Here is a 20,989-nt window from a genome sequence, read left to right on the forward strand (position 1 = left end):
CCTCTGATTAAGGTCAAGAGCTCAATTTAATCTCTCTAGGGCAGATAATAATTTAAATTCAACTCTACTTTGTGAAGTAACTGTGACAAATCCTTGTATGTGTATTACATGTGTCAGCATGTGAGGTGAAGGAGCCTCACGTGTGTTAACAGTGTTTTCTCACATCAGATGCAGAACATCAAAAACCCTTTCAAAACATAAGCAAGTTCCTTCATAAAACTATGTCAGCTTTGGTGGTTTTAGCCTATACTGCTCTTCTTAGGAGGCTGTTCCAGAGCTGGGTCCTCTTAGGGCTGTTTGGTGTTTTTTTTTTCTGATACTTACCCTAAATTTATTTATGGCCAACTGTTATCCATTTGTTCTTAATGCAGGATTGTCTGTTAGGTTAACTAGCACTTCTCCTTCACCTATGTCCCCCTTCAGTTCTCCCTTCTTTTGGCCATCCCCAAGATGCATTTAGAGCATGACTTTGCTGGGATAAATGAGTCAGACTTTTAAAGTCCCCTCTTGTGGTGCAGGCTTTCTGTTTTCTTGATGCCCTTTCTGTTTTCCAGTTGAAGTGATCCTGCCTGAGCACAGAAAGAGGTCACCAGTGTGTCTCAGCAGAGCTTTTCCCACTGCCTGCAGGCTTAGGCACATGTTTGCTGGGCAGAGATGCACAGCCAAAGATGTTGCCCTACCCAGCCCGATCACTGCAGTTGCCCTTTGGGGAGTACCTGTTACTGGGCGGATGGACAGTCTGAGTCGTTTCAGCAATGCCTGCCCCGTTTAGCTGAGCTTGGCTGAGCAGAGACCCCCGTGCTGGAGCAGTCCATGTGGTCCCTGCGACCACAGCAGCAGCACCCACTGCTGAAGGAACGGCGTAGACAGCTCAGGGAGCAAAGAGATATCACGCAGCCACAGCCATTAGCTCAGGGTTTGGGGGTGCTTTGTTTCTGAGCAGACCCGATTTGGTATGTGTCACTGTGAAGGATGAGGTGGGACCCCACATTTCTTTGAGGGTCTGGATTCTCATCAGGTGTATATTAGTCTCCAGGCACAGGGTTTCTTTGCTTGTGTCAGTCACAAGCCACTATTGGGTTGTTCATCAGGTGCTGTTCTTGCCTCTTCTTGAATTTGTGCTTGCTGCCATTGCTAAAGTCAATTCATGTCCTGTTACTTTGGCTCTCCACCTGTGTATCAGGAACTGGAATCACTGTTTACTTTAAGAGAGCACTTGATAAACAAGTACACTGCCAGGCAGGCCGGTATTTTGCCTCAAACATGACCCTTTTTTATGACCTTTCCCCCCCCCCCCCCCCCCCCGAATGGAAATTATTACTGTTAGAGTCTCAATTTATTGCAGAATTAATTAAGCATATTGACACATTTTAGTAGGACAGATTTCAGAGTATCATAGGGCAGATCTGATGGTTGCATCTGGCCTTACATCTCGTTCTTTGCCAGCAGGGTAGTCCCTACTGTACTGCCACACTAATAAATCAGCTCAGCGCTTTTTTGGGATCATTTTGTGAGTTTCAGTATCACAAAAGGATTTGCTGACTTGGCTTTTTAGCTATAAAGTAACTTGACAGTGCATATTTCCAAAACAAAAGACTGAAACCTAAAATCTAAACAGAAGCAGATTTAGAAAACACATGTGCACTATTTCAGGAGAAAAATACGTGCCGTGACTGAAATCCATACAGCCATTGAAATTACTTACTCGTTGCTTTTGAATTCCACTTTAGAAGTAGCTAATGAAATTTCTCTAGCTTTTAAGGTTAGACTGTAGATTCGTGGGGTTTTATTTAGTATTTAATACTACTCTTGTCTGTCCTAGCCTCAACTAATAGCTGAATTGTTTTGCTTTGATTCTTTGTTCATATGGGTCAGACAAGATAGAAGGAGTGCAGGGAGCCGTCAGCCTGTGAAGCAGTCTCACACCATTTTTGTCTGCTCAAACTTTCAATCAAGTTAGATGGCACACCATAAAATCCTGTCTTAATTCAAGTGCATTGTACTGTGCCTCATGAAGGTCATAGGGCAGAGATGACAACACATGCCTTAATGTGTAGGCATCTGTTTTCCCAAAAGTGGGATCATTTACCTGCTGTGCAGTATGCCAAAATACACAAGAGCAGAGGTATTTTATTCATTTCATATTTGTGCAAAGATGGGTGCTAGGTGGTAACTCCACAAAGCTAGTATACAGCACCAAGAAACTCCAATGTATTTATCTTGTTACATGATTAGTAAATACCTGCCTAAATTCTTATTTGTTGGTTAGTAATTATCATCTCATCTGCTGTTGGTTAGCTATATTTTAATTAACCTTGCTAGCTATATAAATTATCATGCATGATCCTTACAGAAGTTGGGGGGCAACTCTTCTCAGTCCTGAATTGAGTCAGTGGTCGTGATCTTGCCCTGCCACCTCTACCTTTCCCCCAGTTACCACAGTTTTGACTGACTCCACACTTTATCACCCAGTTTTCAGCATCTTCTTTCCCTTTTATCAGTCTCTCAGTTCTTCTTCAGGATAGAGTCATTAAACAAATGCTTCCGTATCTCTCAGCTCCCTCCTCTGACCACCAGGTTCTGTTCTGCAAAGCACACATGGTCCATTGTTATTACTTAGTGGAAGATTCCATTTTCTATGGGATAGCATTTCATTGCATGTATGTATTCTTGCTGTTCTTCCTCCTCGCTCAGATCAATGAACAGTAGTTCTTGCACTAGCTGAGCTGTAGGGGTGCCGAAGGGATCACAGCAGACTGTGATTTGAAGATGCAGCCTCCGCTAAATGGAATTTGAAATGCTGCAGTGTGTTTTTCACCACCCAGTTAACAGGATGGGACAGTCACCGCATAGCACTGAGATAAGGAGATACTGGCATTTTAAGGTCTGCCCTGGGAAAGTGGTGAACACCCTCAATTCCCACTGAGATCACAGAGAAGTGCAGGTGCTCAGCAGTTCTTTTGCAGGTCACCTTTTAAACACATAGTTTTCACAAAACCTTTTCACAGTAACCTTTAAAAGCAGAATCTCCGCCAGCAGGCTCTTTCAGTTCCTCTCATTTTCCTGGTGGTTTTGCATTATTCATGGAAATTGAACAAGGTGGAGGTTGCAGTTGGTCTTCTCTAGAAGTGACCAAATATAACCTGGAACTGTTATGCATGTACCCTTGGGGGTGTTTTTAAGTAAATAGAATGAAAGCTCCAAGGAAAGTGGTGTGAGCCTTACACACATGACTTTATAGCATTCTCTATAAAGTTACAATAACGTAAAAAGCTGTTCAGATGAAAACGTATGTCTTATTTTGTACAAGCTCTATTGAAGCAAGCTCTGCCTGCAGCCTCTTCCTGTTCTCTTTGCCCATACTGATGGGGGCGGGGGGGTGAGCAAGTGGCTGTGTGTGTGCTTAGCCGCTGGTTGGGGTGAACTCACCACACCAAGTATTCTGGTATTTTCAATAATCTTGAGCTTAAGACACTGCTTGAAATGAAAAAAAAAAAACCCACCCCAATATTGAGCCTCCCTCTTTAACTAGCATCTTCCCTTACAACTTCTTGCCGATAGTAGTACATAGCAGTTATGAAGCGCTTCCCACTTCCTTAGGATTTTAGAATTATTCAAGCAAATTAAAAGCCTACATCCTGCAAGAAATGTTTGTGTACATAGTTTTTTGTTTTCCTAAATTCCTGAGTCATACATGAAAAAGGATCTTAGGCTGCTGAGTTACAGTGTTGCAGTCAAACTTCACAAAAATCCTGTGAAGAAGATAATTTATTATTTCCACCTGAGAAATGGGGGGGGCTGAGGTGAACTTGCCTACTGATTTTTGTCTTTCTCCTAGTGCCAGATCAGTGACTACCTGTTCCTGGTTGCACTCAATTTCTTGACTGTTGTTTTACCCCACATGAAGATGGAGAGATAGATGCTGTGTATGTTTTCATAGTGTGGGCAAAGATGAAACAAGGTCTGAAAATAATGGAGGGGTAGCATACCTAGATAACTATTCATGAGCTTGCACAACGCTCTTAGCCTTTGCCTCTCTTGTCAAAACTCTTGAGTCCTGCAGTTCCTCTGGGTCATTGCTGTAGCCCTGTAATAGGGAAGAAGAAAAAAATCCGAGGTGGCTGGGAATAAAGGGAATTAACTGGTGAAGGGATGAAGTTGCCTCCCCAGCCTTAGTTTCTGGAGCTAAAGAGACAGGACTTCTACTGCCATGTGTAATATGCTGGGAAGAAGGAGAGGGCCAAACAGTTAAAGAATGCATGAACTTTATCCATGTCCACTGTCACAGAGCTGCAGTGGCTTTGTTTTCTTTTTGTGCTGATGAGAGCTATAGCAATAGCTCCCTGGAGGAGCATGACTTTCCTTGCCTTCAGTATGGCCTCTGCAGTCGGAGCCAGGGTCCTGGGAGGGATGTGCCAGACTGGGAACCCATAGCCTGCCCTGCGCCCAGCTCTGGCTGCGCAGGCAGCTGGCATTATGACAGCTCACTCCACCTCTACTGCCTGTTCTTGGCTTTGACTCCTCTGCTTAGATTGTGGACTCTCTGGGGCAGACACGGTCCTGTGTGGTATGTGGTGTGTTTGCTCCCAGTACCAGCTCCCAGGCTGGGTGGGGTTCCAAGGTGCCACAGTAAGAAATATTTGCTACCCTTGGTAGCAGCTTGCATATGGCTCAAATAACAAAAAAAAAAAAAAAAAAAAGAAAGGATGCAGTTTTGACCAAATCCTACAGCTTACACTGGCAAAAACTGCAGGGCTTGGTATTCTTCCTGTCAAATACTGACTTGAGTGATGAGGAGTTTTTTATTAGATGGTCTAAGCGTGCTGTTGTAGGCTGAACTTCTTTCACCTCTGCTGTCTGAAAATCCTGTTCATAGAAATAAGGGGGTGTGGACTTGATAGCTGTTCAGTCAAACTTCACTTCAGTTGACTTTCAGGCACTCTGTTTTGCAAGATTAATATAGTCTTAATAAAAGTAACCTGGTGTGCATTCATCTCTTGCTTGCGTGCAGATATCTGAAAGCAAGTTGAAAATGCTTTGCCAATATTACAAGCAGAATATATTAAAAAGTAATCTTAAAATACCATACAGAATATTAACAAACATTTTCTGCACTCTCAAACTGTTAGGAAAGTGTGTGCTTCTTTCCACATTAAGAAGGGTGTTTCCCAAACAGTTCAGCAGCCAAATGCCAGGGGCTGTGCTATTCAAAACACTTCTCCTTATCAAGGCAGCTTTTACTACTGCTGAATATACGATACAGGAGCTATGCACAGCTAGAGGTGTGCATCAGCATGCAGCAGGGAGAGAAGATCAAGTCCTCTCTAGGGACAGCCAAAGCCACATCCTGCCTGTGGTCCCTGCTCTCTCCTCGAAGGGGCAGGTATGTGTTTTGCAAGCAAGCAGCTCATCTTGGGTAAAACATCCTCCTTGTGCTGACACTTGCTTTATCTGCATTCTGCCTGCAGTGGCTGAGGAACCCAGGCCCCCAGCATGAGAAACGGACTCTCTTTGGAGACATGGTGTGCTTCTTGTTTATCACTCCACTGGCGACCATCTCTGGCTGGTTGTGTCTACGAGGAGCAGTGGACCATCTGCACTTTAGTAGTAGGCTAGAAGCTGTTGGCCTCATTGCACTCACTGTCGCACTCTTCACTATTTACCTCTTTTGGACCCTAGTAAGTATTGGTTTTCTATTTGACTCACAGGAATAAGGGAGAGAACAAATCAGAAAATTAATTAGAGTGCTGTCGAGCAGGTGGACCAGTGTACAAAGCATTGCTTATATTTACCTTCTGTTTAAGTTACATCTACAAGGAACCTCTTGATTCCACACCATTCAAGTTATCTGGAAGATCAGAAAGATGGTTTGCCTTTGGGGTCAGTAATTCCCAAACCCCAAACACCAGAGGGAATAGCAAGAGGGAGTTAAGGAAATAACACGGAGGAGTTTAAGACAGATGCTACAGGAGGGAGTCTCTTCAAAGATAATGTGCAAAAGGTGAAGGCACAGCGCACAGAAAAGCTTTAGGTGAACAACCTGGCTGCAGCAGAGGACTCAGATTTTATTCTAATGCAACATCTGGTCAATTTTACAATTCAAAAGCCTTGGATATGGGTGCAACGCATGCTTTCCCCATTCCTCATGCTCATGGCGCTGTGGGAAGTCCATGTCAGAGCACACCTTACACCCAGGTCTCTAGAAATGTAGTGGCCTCTGCAGTGTAGATTAAATCACATTCTGCACCTGGGTGCACTGTCACTTGTATGCCAATCCTTCCTAAAAGCCACTTGTTTTATGCCAAGTTGTTAAACTGAGATCAGTTCCTGGCCCCAGGGCACCAAGAAATAGTTGGCTCAGCAGAAATTGAGGGAACCCAGTGGACAGCTGCCAAAATAAGTGTTTATCAAGCCCTGGTCTAGCAGGTCACTGTAAAAACAGGCTACCATCTCTGGCTCTGGTGGAGGAAGGAGAATAGAACAGCAGATGCAGACAGCGAGCTTTCACACTAACAGGGTAATGCTTGTGCGATGGAGCAAAGCTGTGCTGCTGTGAGAGGAAAGGCTCATCTGAGCCTGTGCTGTTCTGAGCGGAGGCAAGACCACCCTGCCTGTGGTGTTGGCTTGGCCACTAATCCCACAGGGCCAGTGCCCAGCTCTCCCCCTCAGTGGGTATGGCCACATACTGTTACGGCTGACCCCTTTCAGCAGCTTTTGATCAGTGTAAGGTGCTGAGGAGGCAGCACTTGAACTGCTTTAGTAGAACTAGCCCACAGCAAGAAACCCCTATGCTGAGCCCAGGGTAAGCTTGGAAAAGGGGAGGTGTGGGGAAACACAAAAAACCATGCTACCTAACAACTAGCTCCAAGAAAGCTATGAAAGGTAACCTTTCATTTACTTCATTCGTAACAGTGAAACCCAATCTCATCCACAGAGAACTGCAGGCTAATTGTAAGCAGCGCACAACAGTAAGGAAAGCTCAGAGTTTTGCCTCAGCCTCCTGCAGTTTCTCTTTTTGTTGTTTCTGCTTGCATTTTCTGTGAAGCAGCAGCAGCAGCACTCCCCTTTGACAGGATGGCCATTTACTCCAGCAGTGAGGTGGCAACTGTGTTTCCTGCAGTACTGTGTGTAGACAGGTTTGTCAGGTATTCAAACAAAGGTTGTTGAAATGTCTTTTGTGTGTAACTGTCTTAGAAACCCCAATGCTGTCCAATTTACCTAATACACATAATTCACAAGCACCAAAATGGTTCGAATTTGGAAAGGGTAGTCTGGCTAAGTAGTTGGATTTAATTAAGCATGGCACGTAGACTTATCTGTCCTTGCTCAGTAAGACTTCTGCAGGGTCTCAGCTGTAGTCCTTAACACCATCTATTGCATTTGCATTGTAAATGGCAAAAATCCCTTCTACTCACTTTATAACATTTATCCCTTCAAAAGCATACGGAGAACTGTGTTATTGGCACTTGGAGAATATGGTAATAGTGAGACCGATATAAATGTATACCTTGGTTGGTTTAATTGAAATACAATATCTTTAATGTCCACTGAGTTGGAAGATGTAATTCCAGACTAATCTGTTATTCAGACCTGCAGGGGGTGGATGGGCTGATGAAGCACTGTGTTCATCAGGGAAGGGCAAGGCAGGAAGCCTTTCCGGGCACAGTAACCCTCCTGTTCAGCATGGGGTTAATTCAGGGGGCAGAGCAGAGAGACATGGTGGGAAGGACTCTCAGGCTGTCTTCACCATACAGAAGGTGCCCTTATTTCCCTCACAGCATTAGTACTGGATGGAAGAGTTTTGGGGAGGTTCAAGTATATCTGCAGATTAAGTCAATAGGCTTGAGTGGCAGTGTTTTCACACGCTGTCTCAGAGGGCAGATTTGCAAAGTCAATGGCACTGAGCACCTTACACATGGAAGACATGCCTTCCCTCTGCTCAGCGGCCTGAGACCCATCAGTTGTGCAGGAATGCATCAGCCTGCCTTTGCCTTGGGGAGGCTCTGTGCTTCCTTTGCCATGCAGCAAGGAATGGACCCACATGCAGAAGTGCTCACCCCATCAAGTGCTTCAGCAGCATCTGTCCTTTAATATTCAGAAATGGGAGAATCCTGTACTGCAGGGAGTTTACTGAGTGCTGTGGAGTAAATTACACACAACATGTGATATAATGTTCCTTTAGGTCCTGGGAAAATTAAGAAAACTAAAACTTCATTTTACTTCCAGTAAATTAGCTTATTTTCTCTGGAGGCAAAAGCTGGCACATAGATTATTTACACACCACAGTTATCCCAGTGAGCAGAGAATGGGAGAGATGCTATTTTTAGCATCCAAGAAGATATTTTTTCCCTTCCCCTAAAACAGCCAAGTTCTACACAAAATGCTGTTGCTTTTCCTCTGCATTTGATCACTTTAACTGATATACACACACAAAAAAGCCTGCTACTCCCAAGAAGAAAGCTTCAGACACAAAACAGAGATTGCTATTTAAACTAAGAATTCAGGGCCACACTCTGCTGTCTCTTGCACGCAGGTAATCTTGTAAAATCCTGTAAAATGAAGTAGCAGGTTGGAGTACAACAGGATCAGGCCCTACAGCTTCCAGTAGAACATAACTGCTGGCTTAAAACAAAGGCTAGCCCAAATTGAATCCGAGTAAATTAGAAAGATAGACGCCCCCCTTGTTAGCCTATTAAAAGAGGCGAACAAAGGAGATTAGTGTGCCAAGGACCAATGTAGATCTGGCCTTTGTTCAGCATCTCAAGAGTTTTGCATCCAGTGTAACAGCTTAGCGTGAGTAACATGGCTCTGCTGAAATTCAGTAGCTGACATCACTTGGAAACTGCCTCCAGGCAAGAACCTGTTGTAAACAAGCTGTCAAACTTAACTAGGATATCCTGTGAAAATGCCTTAAACAAACAAGCCGTTAAAGCCTGGCTTAACAACGCAGCCATTCCTCAAAGAATCTCATGTGATGCTACCTGAAAACTCAGCCTAAACTCTAGCTCACTCCTCTGAAGCAGTCACTGCATTTTGCATGGCATTCATCTTTGCAGGTGTTTTTTTTCCCCCTCCTCCCTCTACTACACAACTTCTGCTGAAACTGCAGTGCCTTTTTAAAAGAATTTTCTCATGTTCTTTCATACATGATGTTCCACAGAAGCAAAGAGGCAGATTGCTTTACCTTCAGGGGCAGCAGAGGAGACCGAAAGGTGGGGGAATCAATTAATCTGTTGGAAGAGCTGTCTTTGGGCAACTGCTCAGTACAAAAGCTCTATAGGTTTCCCTCGTTAACAGCAGACAGCTGTATACAGATCTAATAAAAAACCTGGAAAGCCTTTTTTTGTTCCTAGTAGGATTTTATAGAAAGGTAGGGTTTTGAAGGATATGTTCATAGGCATGTATGTTACTTAATATCCGTCCATACCTCACTGGCAGCCAGCCAGTCATTGCTGTAGGGGTAGGAAAGCAAGCAGCACAGCCCCTTTTGATAGCAGCCACTTTTCTGCAAGCACTCAGCAGCATCTTCCACCCACCTGCACAAACCAAGCATGTTACCTCCAGCCTTTATGGCACCCTCTGCCCTCTGAATAGCATTGACCTACAGAAGTGGCACAGGTGCATAGAAATCAGTGGCATGACCAGCTGCACATGAAGACAGAACAGCTAACAAGACAAGGTCTCTCCTGCCCACAGCTCAAGAACATGATAATTGTCATTCAGTTCAACATTTCACCCAAAAAGTCCCAGGCCAGTTTACAGGGGGGGTTTGTTTTTTAAAAACTGCACATGTACATTATCTCACAGGCATAACTCACTACACTCGGGTGCCACTAAAATAAGCTGTAAGCTATTTAAAAAAAAACAAAACAGGGCCAAGCTATCGTGTATATCCATAGCAGTCAAGTAATTTCTTTTCCACTATTAGCAGAACCACGCTAAGGTTGAAATTGGTTAGCTGGTAACAATTCAAAAAATTCAAAGACAATCTAAATTGAGATACACATGTGGGCAGATGGCTCATGCTCACCTTGTTGCATCTGTGCAATCTTGTATTTAATGCAATATTTTAATGAATTTTCATCAATAAAACATTACAAGGTAGAACATACGACACGGTCAGTGTTTGCACACAGCGTAACTACCTGCAAGCCTTCACCATCCCACCAATGATATTATTTGTCAGTTTAACAACTTGCAGCATGATAGTACCCCAAACTCATTCTCATTTTAAGTGACTGCCAATAATTCTAGCTCTTGGGAAAGACAAAGGCAGGATATCTGATTTTTTGCGTTATAAAGAAGGGAGTGAGAGCTAGGCAACCGGATAAAGTAGGGCAGAGGCTACTTTCCTTCTCTGCTGCGGCAACTTTGGGAACAAGCCATCTACATGGTAGGTCTCATCTTTGCCCACCACTTTTCGCTCATTTTTATCCTGCCCAATTAGGCTGCTTATCCGCTTTTTGTACCACTTTAAGACATTTCCCCCAAAAACCCAGCTGATTCCTTGGAGGACCACAGGGACTCTAAACGCAGTGCATCTCTCTTCTCTCCCCAGGTATCCTTTAGGTATCACTGTAGATTATACAACGAATGGCGTCGGACCAATCAGCGGGTGATACTCCTAATCCCGAAGTCTGCCAACATCCCCTCCAACCAGCAGTCCCTGCTGGGCCAGCAGTCCCTCAAAAGGAACTCAAAGGAGACAATCGTTTGATTTGGGCAGTTCTGCACAGGGGCCATGCCCTAGAAGTATTTTCCTCAAACTCACTAGGGTCAGACCAGGATAGCACTGTCCAGAACCCAGGAGTGTGCTATTCTGATTTACAAACTCTTTGCAGAGGAATAAATCACTGTTTGAATTAAAATCATGGATGCTGCAATCATATGATATTTGCTAAGCTGCCAAACTTGTTTATTTAGCAGATACTGTATGGAATTCTACAAACTTGTGTTAATACTTGCATCATCAAGTGACACAAACTTTTTTATTGTTTAAAATGTTAAGCTATGAAAATTAACAGTGCAAAATAGGTTAAAAAGTGCTTTGTTTTTATAATTTCCTCTTCCTACAGTATTATTTCTTTAGGTAGCTGGACAGTAATCATTGCTGTCTTTTCTTTCCTAAAGCACACCAATGGCATTTCCCTGATTTTATTTGGGAGTTCTTTATACCAATATATTGGATTATTAAAATTTGTGTGTAGTGAGTTCTAAATATTGGCATATTATTTAAACACTATAAAGTGATTAGCAAATTATCTTCTCTGTTTCCTCTTTGGCAGGGAAGGTTCAATAAGAAAGTTCTTCAGTAATAAGTTTAGCGTATGCAAAAGAAAGAAATGACACAAACTGCAATAATCCTACTCAAAAGTATTCTAGTATGTAGCACTCAGGAAAAAAATAAGAGCTTATTTGATGTTGTGTGTGCTTTATGGGAGAAAAAGCTTAGTACACAAAGCCAAATGAGTTAGCTTCTTTATTCTGTCTTTGGACCAGTCTAGCTGTAGTCATCTTATTTAGCAATGTTCTTTTTAAGTGTCAATTTCATGGGGATATAAGAATCAACTACCTGTATAAAGCAATAACAACCTCATTCAGGCATAAATCTAGTTTCACAGCAAGCCAAGATGTGTAAGAAAATCATGAACCTTCAGATCTATACTCATTAGTCTGACAGTAAGGTCAGGGGTTGGTCACGTTTGGCAGTGAATACCTGCTTCTCTTCCAGGGTAAACTATACAACATTCTGAAGACATGGATATCAGGAAGTCTGTGATGGCCTAAAACCTGTAGTGCTTTTTTTAAACCCTCTTCTCAAAGACAACTAACTATCTGTATAGAAGACTGAACATGCACATAAACAGAGACTTCCAGGTTAAAAGAAGACCTGCTAGCCAGAGGCACAGAAATATAGGAGGTCTAGCTGGGTCAGGACACTGTCAGTGTTTTCATGCCTACACATTTGATTTAGGTAAGCTCTCTTCAGAATTCTGTACTAATTTAGCTTCTTAGGGAGACAACCCAGAAAGTTGGCTCGCGAAAGAAGTGTTATTCTTAAGTACTATGCTTGATTTTGTTTCATGGAACAAAAATTTAGGATGATACAGAATTAAGTAGCAACTAGGAATACAGTTGTTCAAATCAAGCTGCAAGGTATGTGCACACAGATCAGCACAGTGACTTGGCCCAGCTCATCACTTTTGTTTGAGGACAGCTTATTTAATCTGAGGGAGGCATATTGAAGCAGCCAGAGAGAAAGTATGGTCGACTTTAACAAATACATTACTACTATATTTTCTCTGCTTAATGCACAAGTACAGCAAAACAGACTAGCAATAGTCACTAGCAATAGTCTCCCATGCATTTTCTTGAGAGAAAAAAATGCCAGAAAAAATCCTGTCTCACACTTACCCTTTTACATTAAACCCATGGATAAAAAAAGCATAGTTCATATTCTTCCTTGTTTTTCCTGAAACATAGGAACAGGAAGGTAGATTATAGTAATTCTTCCCACTTCTGTTCTGAACTGAAGACTTGCAGACACGAGGCTCCTCCGGATGAGTACTGCTTTTTTTTTCCAGTAGTTGAGGCTGGTTTTGCCACACCAAGTCCAAGTTTTGATTAACAATTTTAAAACTGGATCATTACAGCAAATATTCTACAACAGCAGCAATACTCATTTTTGTCTGAATAGATGTGAAAGACAAAATTAACTGCAGCAGTATCTACAGCTAGCAAAGCTCCTGGCAGTACAATGACACCTTTGTTATGCTATCCTTAAAGAGTTCCCAGTTAAGCAAAAAGTTAACTAATGAAATCATGGGGGAGGTCTTTTTTATTTTTCTTTTTTTTTGAAGAATGTCACTCAGTTTCCTTCTCTGCAACACTATGCTTTCTTCTCATGCAGCTGGCCTTGCCATTTATATTCCTTTCCCATGTAAAAAGTTATATAGAAGAAGCAGTATTCAAACCAGTATTTTGAGCTGCAAGTGAAAAAAAAGCAGCAGCGACTTAAGCCACCCAAAAAAAAAAACCTTCTAAGAAGCTGCAGACATAATACAGTTTTGTTCCTTCCTTTCACATCCAGCTTGCTGATGATAGATGTATGTGTATGGAGTTAAACCCACACAGAGTCCACTACAATTCAGTATTAATGATGAGTGCAATGCAAAGTGGGGAAGTTTTACTTCTACATAGCCTTTTCCCTGCAAGACTAGCCTATAACATAACATAAAAACCAAACAAGATGAGACTAAAGTAAGGTTAAGCAGTGATGATGCTGAAAAGGTACGAGATCCAACAGCAGGAAGCTATGCAATTTCTGACTTGCTGTTGTAGTGAGGAGAATAAAACAGAGGAAGCAGCAGTATAAACCACTTGGGAAGAAGAGGGGAAAGCACATTTAATGGGTAGAACAAACTGATACCGAAGGCTGAAACTGAAGATTTAGAAATACCATAGCCTTCGCTTCAACTGCAAGGAAGTCATAGCATAAGTAGGATTACAGGTACTTCAGGTATTTTGGTTTTGGTTTGTTTTTTTATTTACTCGACTGTATAGTTCTGCCAGACTAAGACTTCAAACCATCATTTACGTTTCACTTAACAGTAACAACTTTCCATCAGTTTTACAGTAGGAAGTCACACAGGGCAATGTGACATCTCGGTACATAAAGGAAATCGGGGTCAATATATGCAACTGGCCTTTGATGCAATGGATACCATGAGAAAGAGATATGAAAAGCTACTGGGAGAAACACTTATGCACTAAAAAAGGAGGTAAAAAGCTCTCCTTTTCAAATTAAGGTAAATTTTAAAAAAGCCAAACTGTTAATATTTAAGCTTTTAATCTCATATTGTTTATGAGAGCAAGCTCCATTTAATACACAGCTTGTTAATTAACAAGCATTTTCCTTGCAAGCAGAATTGAGTATTGCATATTTACTGCCAAATACTGGTCTGGGGTATTCAAAAGAATCTTTAAAAACTATCAGACAATGCAAAATGTACAATGCAGGCCCCTAGCTTTATAAATACCTAGCAGGCCCGTAAAACAAGGAAGCCTACAGTATGGGTATATAGTATGTAATGTAACTGATGGCAACACCACACTGCATACTAATTCATTGCTATTATTCCACATTTCTAATTTAATTTCCACGTGCATTTCCGCATAAGAAAGCTTTTTTTTCAGAACATCAAGAGTTACATCTCTCAACAGCTGCCAAGTTTGTTAGTACTTGTGATTGCTTTCAGTTCTTAAACTTTTTACCAACAGCCTCTTATACCTCATTGTGGCAATGCTACAACACATTTTTTTCTGTCTTTTGATGTTGAAAGGTTATAAAACTGATTGTGATTTTTCTTCAACTCTATCATAAGTACAAAATACTTTCCCAATAAAACTTGTTAAAATACAAAATCAGTGTTGACATTTTATCTACAATATCCCATTACAAACAACAAAACACACCACCTTCAGAAACAAAATGCTACAGCTGCAGAGAAAAACATTAGTTTCATTCCTTGACTTACATTATGGAGAAGGTCAGACATGCTTGCCAGTAATATTTTCTGTTCATAAAATGCAACGGCCAAATCAGCTATGAAAACTCACATCCAAGAGTTAATTGGTAACTGTAGGAAAATCCTGTCAAACAGTCAGCTTAAGCTGAAATGTGCCTTTACTGATGCCACCAAATGTAACTTTTCTTTCTTCAGGTTTAATCACACAGAGAACAAGTCCTGTATTTACACAAACCCAGGAAAAGAAACCAGAGGACAGCAGCAAAGCACTCCGAGCAATAAATGCACTCTAAGCAAAACCTGAGATAAAATACCTAACTTTTGTCATAATCCTATGATGGGCATAGTTGAATATTATAAATAATTAAGCGTCCCAGTGTTTCCTTAAGGTAAACCACTGTGTACCAGGAAAGGCTAAATAAGCATTCACATCCATCATACACAGCCTCCATTCCCCTTCTTAAAATCACTAGTTAGTATGAGTTCCCCTATTTGGGACAAGAGCTCTAAAAGCTTTTATGCCCAGTCAACTACTTACTTTCTTTGCCTGGAGAAAAATACTTCATAGTAATTACTATGTAGCCATTTCTGCAGAAGCAGCAGTCTTTTTTTTTTTTTCTTGTTCTACTGGAATTACCTATGCTGCTTACAGTATGGTATGAATGTAAAAGCCACTATTTCACAGATTTGGAATTTCTCCATAAAACACCGCTTTTACTCCAGCAGCCCTCAAATTAGTATCAAAATGATACACTGGTAAGAAAGTTAAATTCCCCCATGAAAATTTAAGACCAGCATTTAAAATTGCTTCTTTTACAGCAGCAGACGAATAATTAACATCTATTGAGCAGAAAAGGTATTTAAATTATTTACATATTCATTTATCTTCTATGTTTTGCTTGGACAAATATGATGTAAGTATATGCAGCAGGGATAAAGAAGTCAGAGGCATTAAGACTTTTTGTAGCATAGAGCTACAGTTGACTACACTGTATAAAATAATTTGCACCACTGGGCTACAGTTGATTACACTGGGGTTTATTAGTGAACTTGTCCACTATAAACAAAGAATGAAGTTCACAGATGTGATGCTTTTGCTGTGGACAGACCCAAGAATCAAACTTCTGACAGGAATGCATACCTTACCTCAAGAGCATTTATCATACAATGCTAGCGCTGTACCAGTCAAACTGCTTGTTTCCCAAACAGATTCTTCTTGTGGTTTTCACAGGAATTAATATATTTGAGCAGATACATTTCTGGTAAAATGTTTTTCTAGTTGCAAGCAGTAAGTTACTAAACAGGTTTCACCTGCCAGGATGATACCATTTGTATCTCTTGCCAACTGTGTACCAGATCAGTATCACATAATGATGATCCATATCTGTTGCCAGCTCTAGAAAGGACTGAATGTACCTAAAAAAATAGTCTTTACATATTACTATAACCGTAGTAATAAAAAGACCTACCAAAACTTTAATCACAAGTTGAACACATCTACAGGTTATTATTTAGGATGTTATTTGCTTCTTCTGTGGCTCATCAGCTGACTAACAACCTCCAGAAAACACAAACACATTTCACTTAACGTTGTGTATAGCCAATTAGCTAATTTTTTCAGTGGTCAGCTACCTTTACCAAATCCATCACTGTGCCTTCTCTCAACCACACTGGTGTAGGTTATGACAGTAACTGCAACAGCTGAGATGGTGTATTTTGAATGGAGTTCCAAACTAACAAGAACAAGAGCTCTCACAGACATTGTATGACAGAGGAGAAAATAATCAGTATTGCCATAAAAATTTGCATTTGCTGCATACAGTGGCACAATGCATACCCCTCCACAAGCTTGAGGCTGGTGTTTTTCAGTACAGCAATGAAAGGTCCACCCTACTTCGCAGTAATCAAAATGTATTTCTGGACTTCAGTGTGGGAAGATCGAGAAGAGGTAGGTCAGAAGCGGTTCTGTTCAATAAAGTAGAAACTTCCGAAAGTTAATATGGAACTCGCAGGGAAGTGTACGAAGTTCAAGGTTGGTTTTTGTGTTTGTTTTTGGTTTCAGGTTTTTATTATTGGGGGTTTTTTGTTTAGGGGTTTTTTTTTTGGGGGGGGGGGGGGGGGGGAGGGGGGTATTGTTTTGTTATTTTGTTTAATATTTTCATAGTAAGATCTCCACCTGGTGGTAGGATGTTTCACTCTAAAGGTTAGTGTGAACATGCATAGAATCATAGAATCATTAAGGTTGGAAGAGACCTCCAGGATCATCAACTCCTACCATCAACACAACACCAAGTCTCCTTAAATCATGTCCTGAAGTACCACATCTACTAGTTTTTTGAACACCTCAAGGAATGGCTACTCCACTACCTCTCTGGGCAGCCTGTTCCAACGCCTGACCACTCTTTCAGTAAAGAGATTTTTCCTAAGATCCAGTTGAAACCTCCTCTGATGCAGCTTGAGGCCATTGCCTCATGTCACGTTACTTGGGAGAAGAGACCAACACCCACCTCACTACAACCTCCTTTCATGTAGTTGTAGACAGCAATAAGGTCTCCCCTCAGCATCCTCTTCTCCAGGCTAAACAATCCCAGCTCCCTCAGCCGTTCCTCAGAAGACCTGCTCTCCAGACTCTTCACCAGCTTCGTTGCTCTTCTCTGGACATGCTCCAGTACCTCAATGTCTTTCTTGTACTGAAGGGCCCAAAACTGAACACAGTATTCAAGATGCGACCTCACCAGTGCCGAGTACAGGGACACAATCACTCCCCTACTCCTGCTGGCCACTCTACTCCTGACACAAGCCAGGATGCAGTTGGTTGTCTTGGCCACCTGGGCCCGCTGCTGGCTCCTGTTCAGCTAGTGTCAACCAGCACTCCCAAGTCATTATCTGCTGGGCAGCTTCCCAGCCACTCTTCCCCAAGCCTGTAGTGTTGTATGGGGTTATTGTGACCTGAGTGCAATATCTGGCACTTGGCTTTGTTAAACATCATGTAACTGACCTCAGCCCATTGATCCAGCCTCTTCAGATCGCTCTGCAGAGTCTTCCTACCCTCAAGCAGATCAACACTCCCACCCAATTTGGTGTCATCTGCAAATTTACTGAGAGTGTACTTAATCCCCTCATCTAGATCAGTGATAAAGATACTAAACAAAACTGGCCCCAAAACTGAGCCCTGGGGAACCCCGCTCATGACCAGCCACCAACGGGCCTTAGGTCCATTCACAGCTCTCTGGGCTTGGCCATCCAGCCAGTTTTTTACCCAGTGAAGAATACACCTGTCTAAGCCATGAGCTGCCAGCTTCTCTAGGAGGATGCTGTGGGGCACAGTGTTAAAGGCTAAAGTCCAGGCAGACAACATCCACAGCCTTTCCCTCATCCACTGGGTGGGTCACCCGGTCATAGAAGGAGATCAGGTTGGTCAGGCAGCACCTGCCTTTCATGAAGCCATGCTGGCTGGGCCTGATCCCCTGGTTGTCCTGCACATATCTGGTGAGCGCACTCAAGATGAACTGCTCCTTAATATTCCCTGGTACCGAGGTCAGACTGACAGGTCTGTAGTTCCCCAGACCCTTCTTCTAGCCCTACTTGTAGATGGGCATCATATTGGTAAGCCTGCAGTCATCTGGCACCTCCCCTGCTAACCAGGACTGCTGACCAATGATGAAAAGTAGCTTGCACGCTCCTCAGCCAGCTCCCTCAGTACTCTCAGGTGGATCCCATCTGGCCCCATAGACTTGTGAGCATACACGTGGCTCAGCAGATCGTAAACTTCTTCCTCCTGGATTATGGAGGGTTTGTTGGTTTGTTCTGCAATCCATCCCTGCCTTCCAGGCAGGCTGAATACCCTGGGGATAACAGGTCTGACAGGCCAGCTGTCTTCCCCACTGGTTTGTCTTACAGCACGTGATGACAGCCTGCTCCTGCACTTTCAAGAATTCCTTCTTGAAGAAATCCCAGCCTTCCTGGACTCCTTTGCCCTTCAGGACATCCTCCCAAGGGACTCTCCCAACCAGTGTCCTGAACAGGCCAAAGTCTGCCCTCTGCAAGTCCATGCTAGTGGTTTTGCTGACCCCCCTTCTTATTTCACCAAGAATTGAGAACTCTACCATATCATGGTCGCTAAGCCCAAGACAGCCTCCAGCTGCCACATCTCTCACCAGTCCTTCTCTGTAAACAGGAGGTCAAGTGAGGCACCTCTCCTGGTGGGCTCACTTACCAGCTGTGTCAGGAAGTTATCTCCCACACATGCGAGGAACCACCTAGACTCTTTTCTCTCTGCTGCGTTGTATTTCCAGCAGATGTTGGTAAGTTGAAGTCCCCCATGAGAACACGGGCTAGTGATTGGGAGACTTCTGACAGCTGCTTGTAGAACACTTCATCTACCTCTTCACCCTGGTTGGGTGGTCTATAACAGACTCCCAGCAGGATGTCTGCCTTGTTGGCCTTCCCCCTCATCCTTACCCATAAGCACTCTAGATTGCGATTGCGATAGTAAGCTCTGTACAATCGAAACGCTCCCTAACATACAGAGCCACCCCACCGTCTCTCCTTCCTTGCCTATCTCTTCTGAAGAGCTTGTAGCCATCCATTGCAGCACTCCTGTCGTGAGAGTCATCCCACTGTGTCTCTGTGATGGTGACTAAGTCATAGCTACCCTGCTGCACAATGACTTCCAGCTTCTCTTATTTGTTGCCCAATGCTGCATGCATTGGCATAGATGTACTTCAGCTGGGCTATCAATTTCACCCTCAACCTTGGCACGCCACCCCTAGGCTCCTCTCTAGTGAGCCTGGCTCTGTCCCCTTCCCCCTTTGAACCTAGCTTAAAGCCCTCTTGATGACCCCCACCACATCATGTGTAAGAATTCTTTTCCCCCTTTGAGATAGCTGAACTCCATCTGTCTCCAGCAGGTCCGGTGCCATGTAAACATCCCCATGATCAAAAAACCCAAAATTTCACCAATGGCACCAGCCTCTGAGCCACATGTTAATCAGGTGAGTTTCCCTGTTCCTTTCAGCATTCTTCCCTGTCACTGATGGAATTGAGCAAAACACTACCTGTGCTCCTGACCCTTCAGCCAATTGCCCCAGTGCCCTAAAGTCCCTTTTGATCGCTCTTGGACTTCTCTCCAACCTCATCACTGCCCACCGGCATAACCAACAGTGGGTAGTAATCAGAAGGCCATACCAGACCAGGGAGTTTCCTAGTAACATCTCTGTCCCAGGCCCTGGGCTTCCCTGTGGGATGGGTCCGATCAGCACATGGGGCCCTCTGTTCTCCTCAGAAGGGAATCACTTATGACAATTACCCTCCTATTTTTCTTAACAGAGGTGGTCATAATGCATGTGGCTGACAGACTTTCCCTAGGCAAGACCCCAGATGGACCTTTGTCTACATCCTCATTTGCCTGACCCTCCAGTTCCAGAGCCCCATATCTATTGTGTCAATTGGGAAGGTGAGGGGGGCCAGGATGGGATTCACCTGCTGTCCTGAGCAGGGACCTGTTTCCATTCCCCACTACCTTTTAGGTCACCTCCTTCTGTTTGGTGGCAAGAGGGTAGGGGATCCTCCGCTTTATGTGGAACCTCCATCTGCTGACTTAGCCTCAGGGATGGCAGGGTGCAGCTTCACCAATCTATCTCCTTCTTACTCCCTGATACTCCTTAACCTTTCCACTTCCTCCTCCAGCTCTGCCACCAGGCTGGGCAGATCATTTACCTGGTCAGACCAAAAAGAGCTGCTGTCTCTGCTGCCCTCTGGTGCGAGTGACAGGCTCAGGCACTCACACAGCTGGGGACCTGGAGCAACCACGCTCCCCAGAAGGGTCATCTATGTTTCCCACCACTCTTTATGATAGTTTACAATAATACTTACAAAAGCAAAATTATTTTTCTAGTATCAGTATTTCACCCATTGTCATCCATCACAAGAGTGCTTATTTTCCACAATATTCACAAGACTCATGTAAAAGATCTCTTTATAGAGAAAATTAGTTTCAACTAGCAGCTCCTAGCTACACATTCAGGTAATAGTTACAGTACTGTTATTCACCCTGGTAACAAAAACCAGGCCCTACAAAAGCTATAACCAAGACTACTTGATTATACTGGCAGGTTCCTACCACTAATTAAGAATTAGGTACCCAATGCCTCCATGCAAAGTAATCTCTTCAACCAGTAGTGAAGAAAAATAACAGTCCTATCTAACTGGCCCAAATCAAGTCTTTACTGGAATACATTGCTAGCCTGTGCTATTAGTTTTGAAAACGACAAACAAGGAATGAAATTAACAATTTCCTGTGACATACCTGTTCATTTATATGGTGTATGCCTACAGATATCTGCAACTACAACAAATAGAAAGCCATTAGTCCTATAAATCAAATGAGGAGCATTCAGAATGTTACGGGATACAGTGATGCTTAAAAGACATGAAAACATTTATATGGTGTAAACATTCAA

The 20,989-nt window shown here is 42.9% G+C and overlaps 1 protein-coding gene across 5 annotated transcripts in view; it reads left to right on the plus strand.

Moving 5' to 3' along the window:
* The window catches only part of MARCHF3 (membrane associated ring-CH-type finger 3), an 80,360-nt gene extending 65,936 nt beyond the window's left edge, over positions 1 to 14,424 (plus strand). For all 5 annotated transcript variants that reach the window (XM_064439536.1, XM_064439540.1, XM_064439537.1 and 2 more), the window contains 2 exons: positions 5,469 to 5,678; positions 10,559 to 14,424. In XM_064439536.1, the coding sequence (XP_064295606.1) occupies positions 5,469 to 5,678; positions 10,559 to 10,717 (369 nt within the window). In that variant the 3' untranslated portion in view covers positions 10,718 to 14,424. The remainder of the gene's footprint in view (positions 1 to 5,468; positions 5,679 to 10,558) is intronic.
* The last annotated feature ends 6,565 nt before the right edge of the window (positions 14,425 to 20,989 follow it).

The sequence above is a fragment of the Phalacrocorax carbo genome, chromosome Z, assembly GCF_963921805.1.
Source record: "Phalacrocorax carbo chromosome Z, bPhaCar2.1, whole genome shotgun sequence".
In the NCBI taxonomy this organism is placed as follows: domain Eukaryota; kingdom Metazoa; phylum Chordata; class Aves; order Suliformes; family Phalacrocoracidae; genus Phalacrocorax; species Phalacrocorax carbo.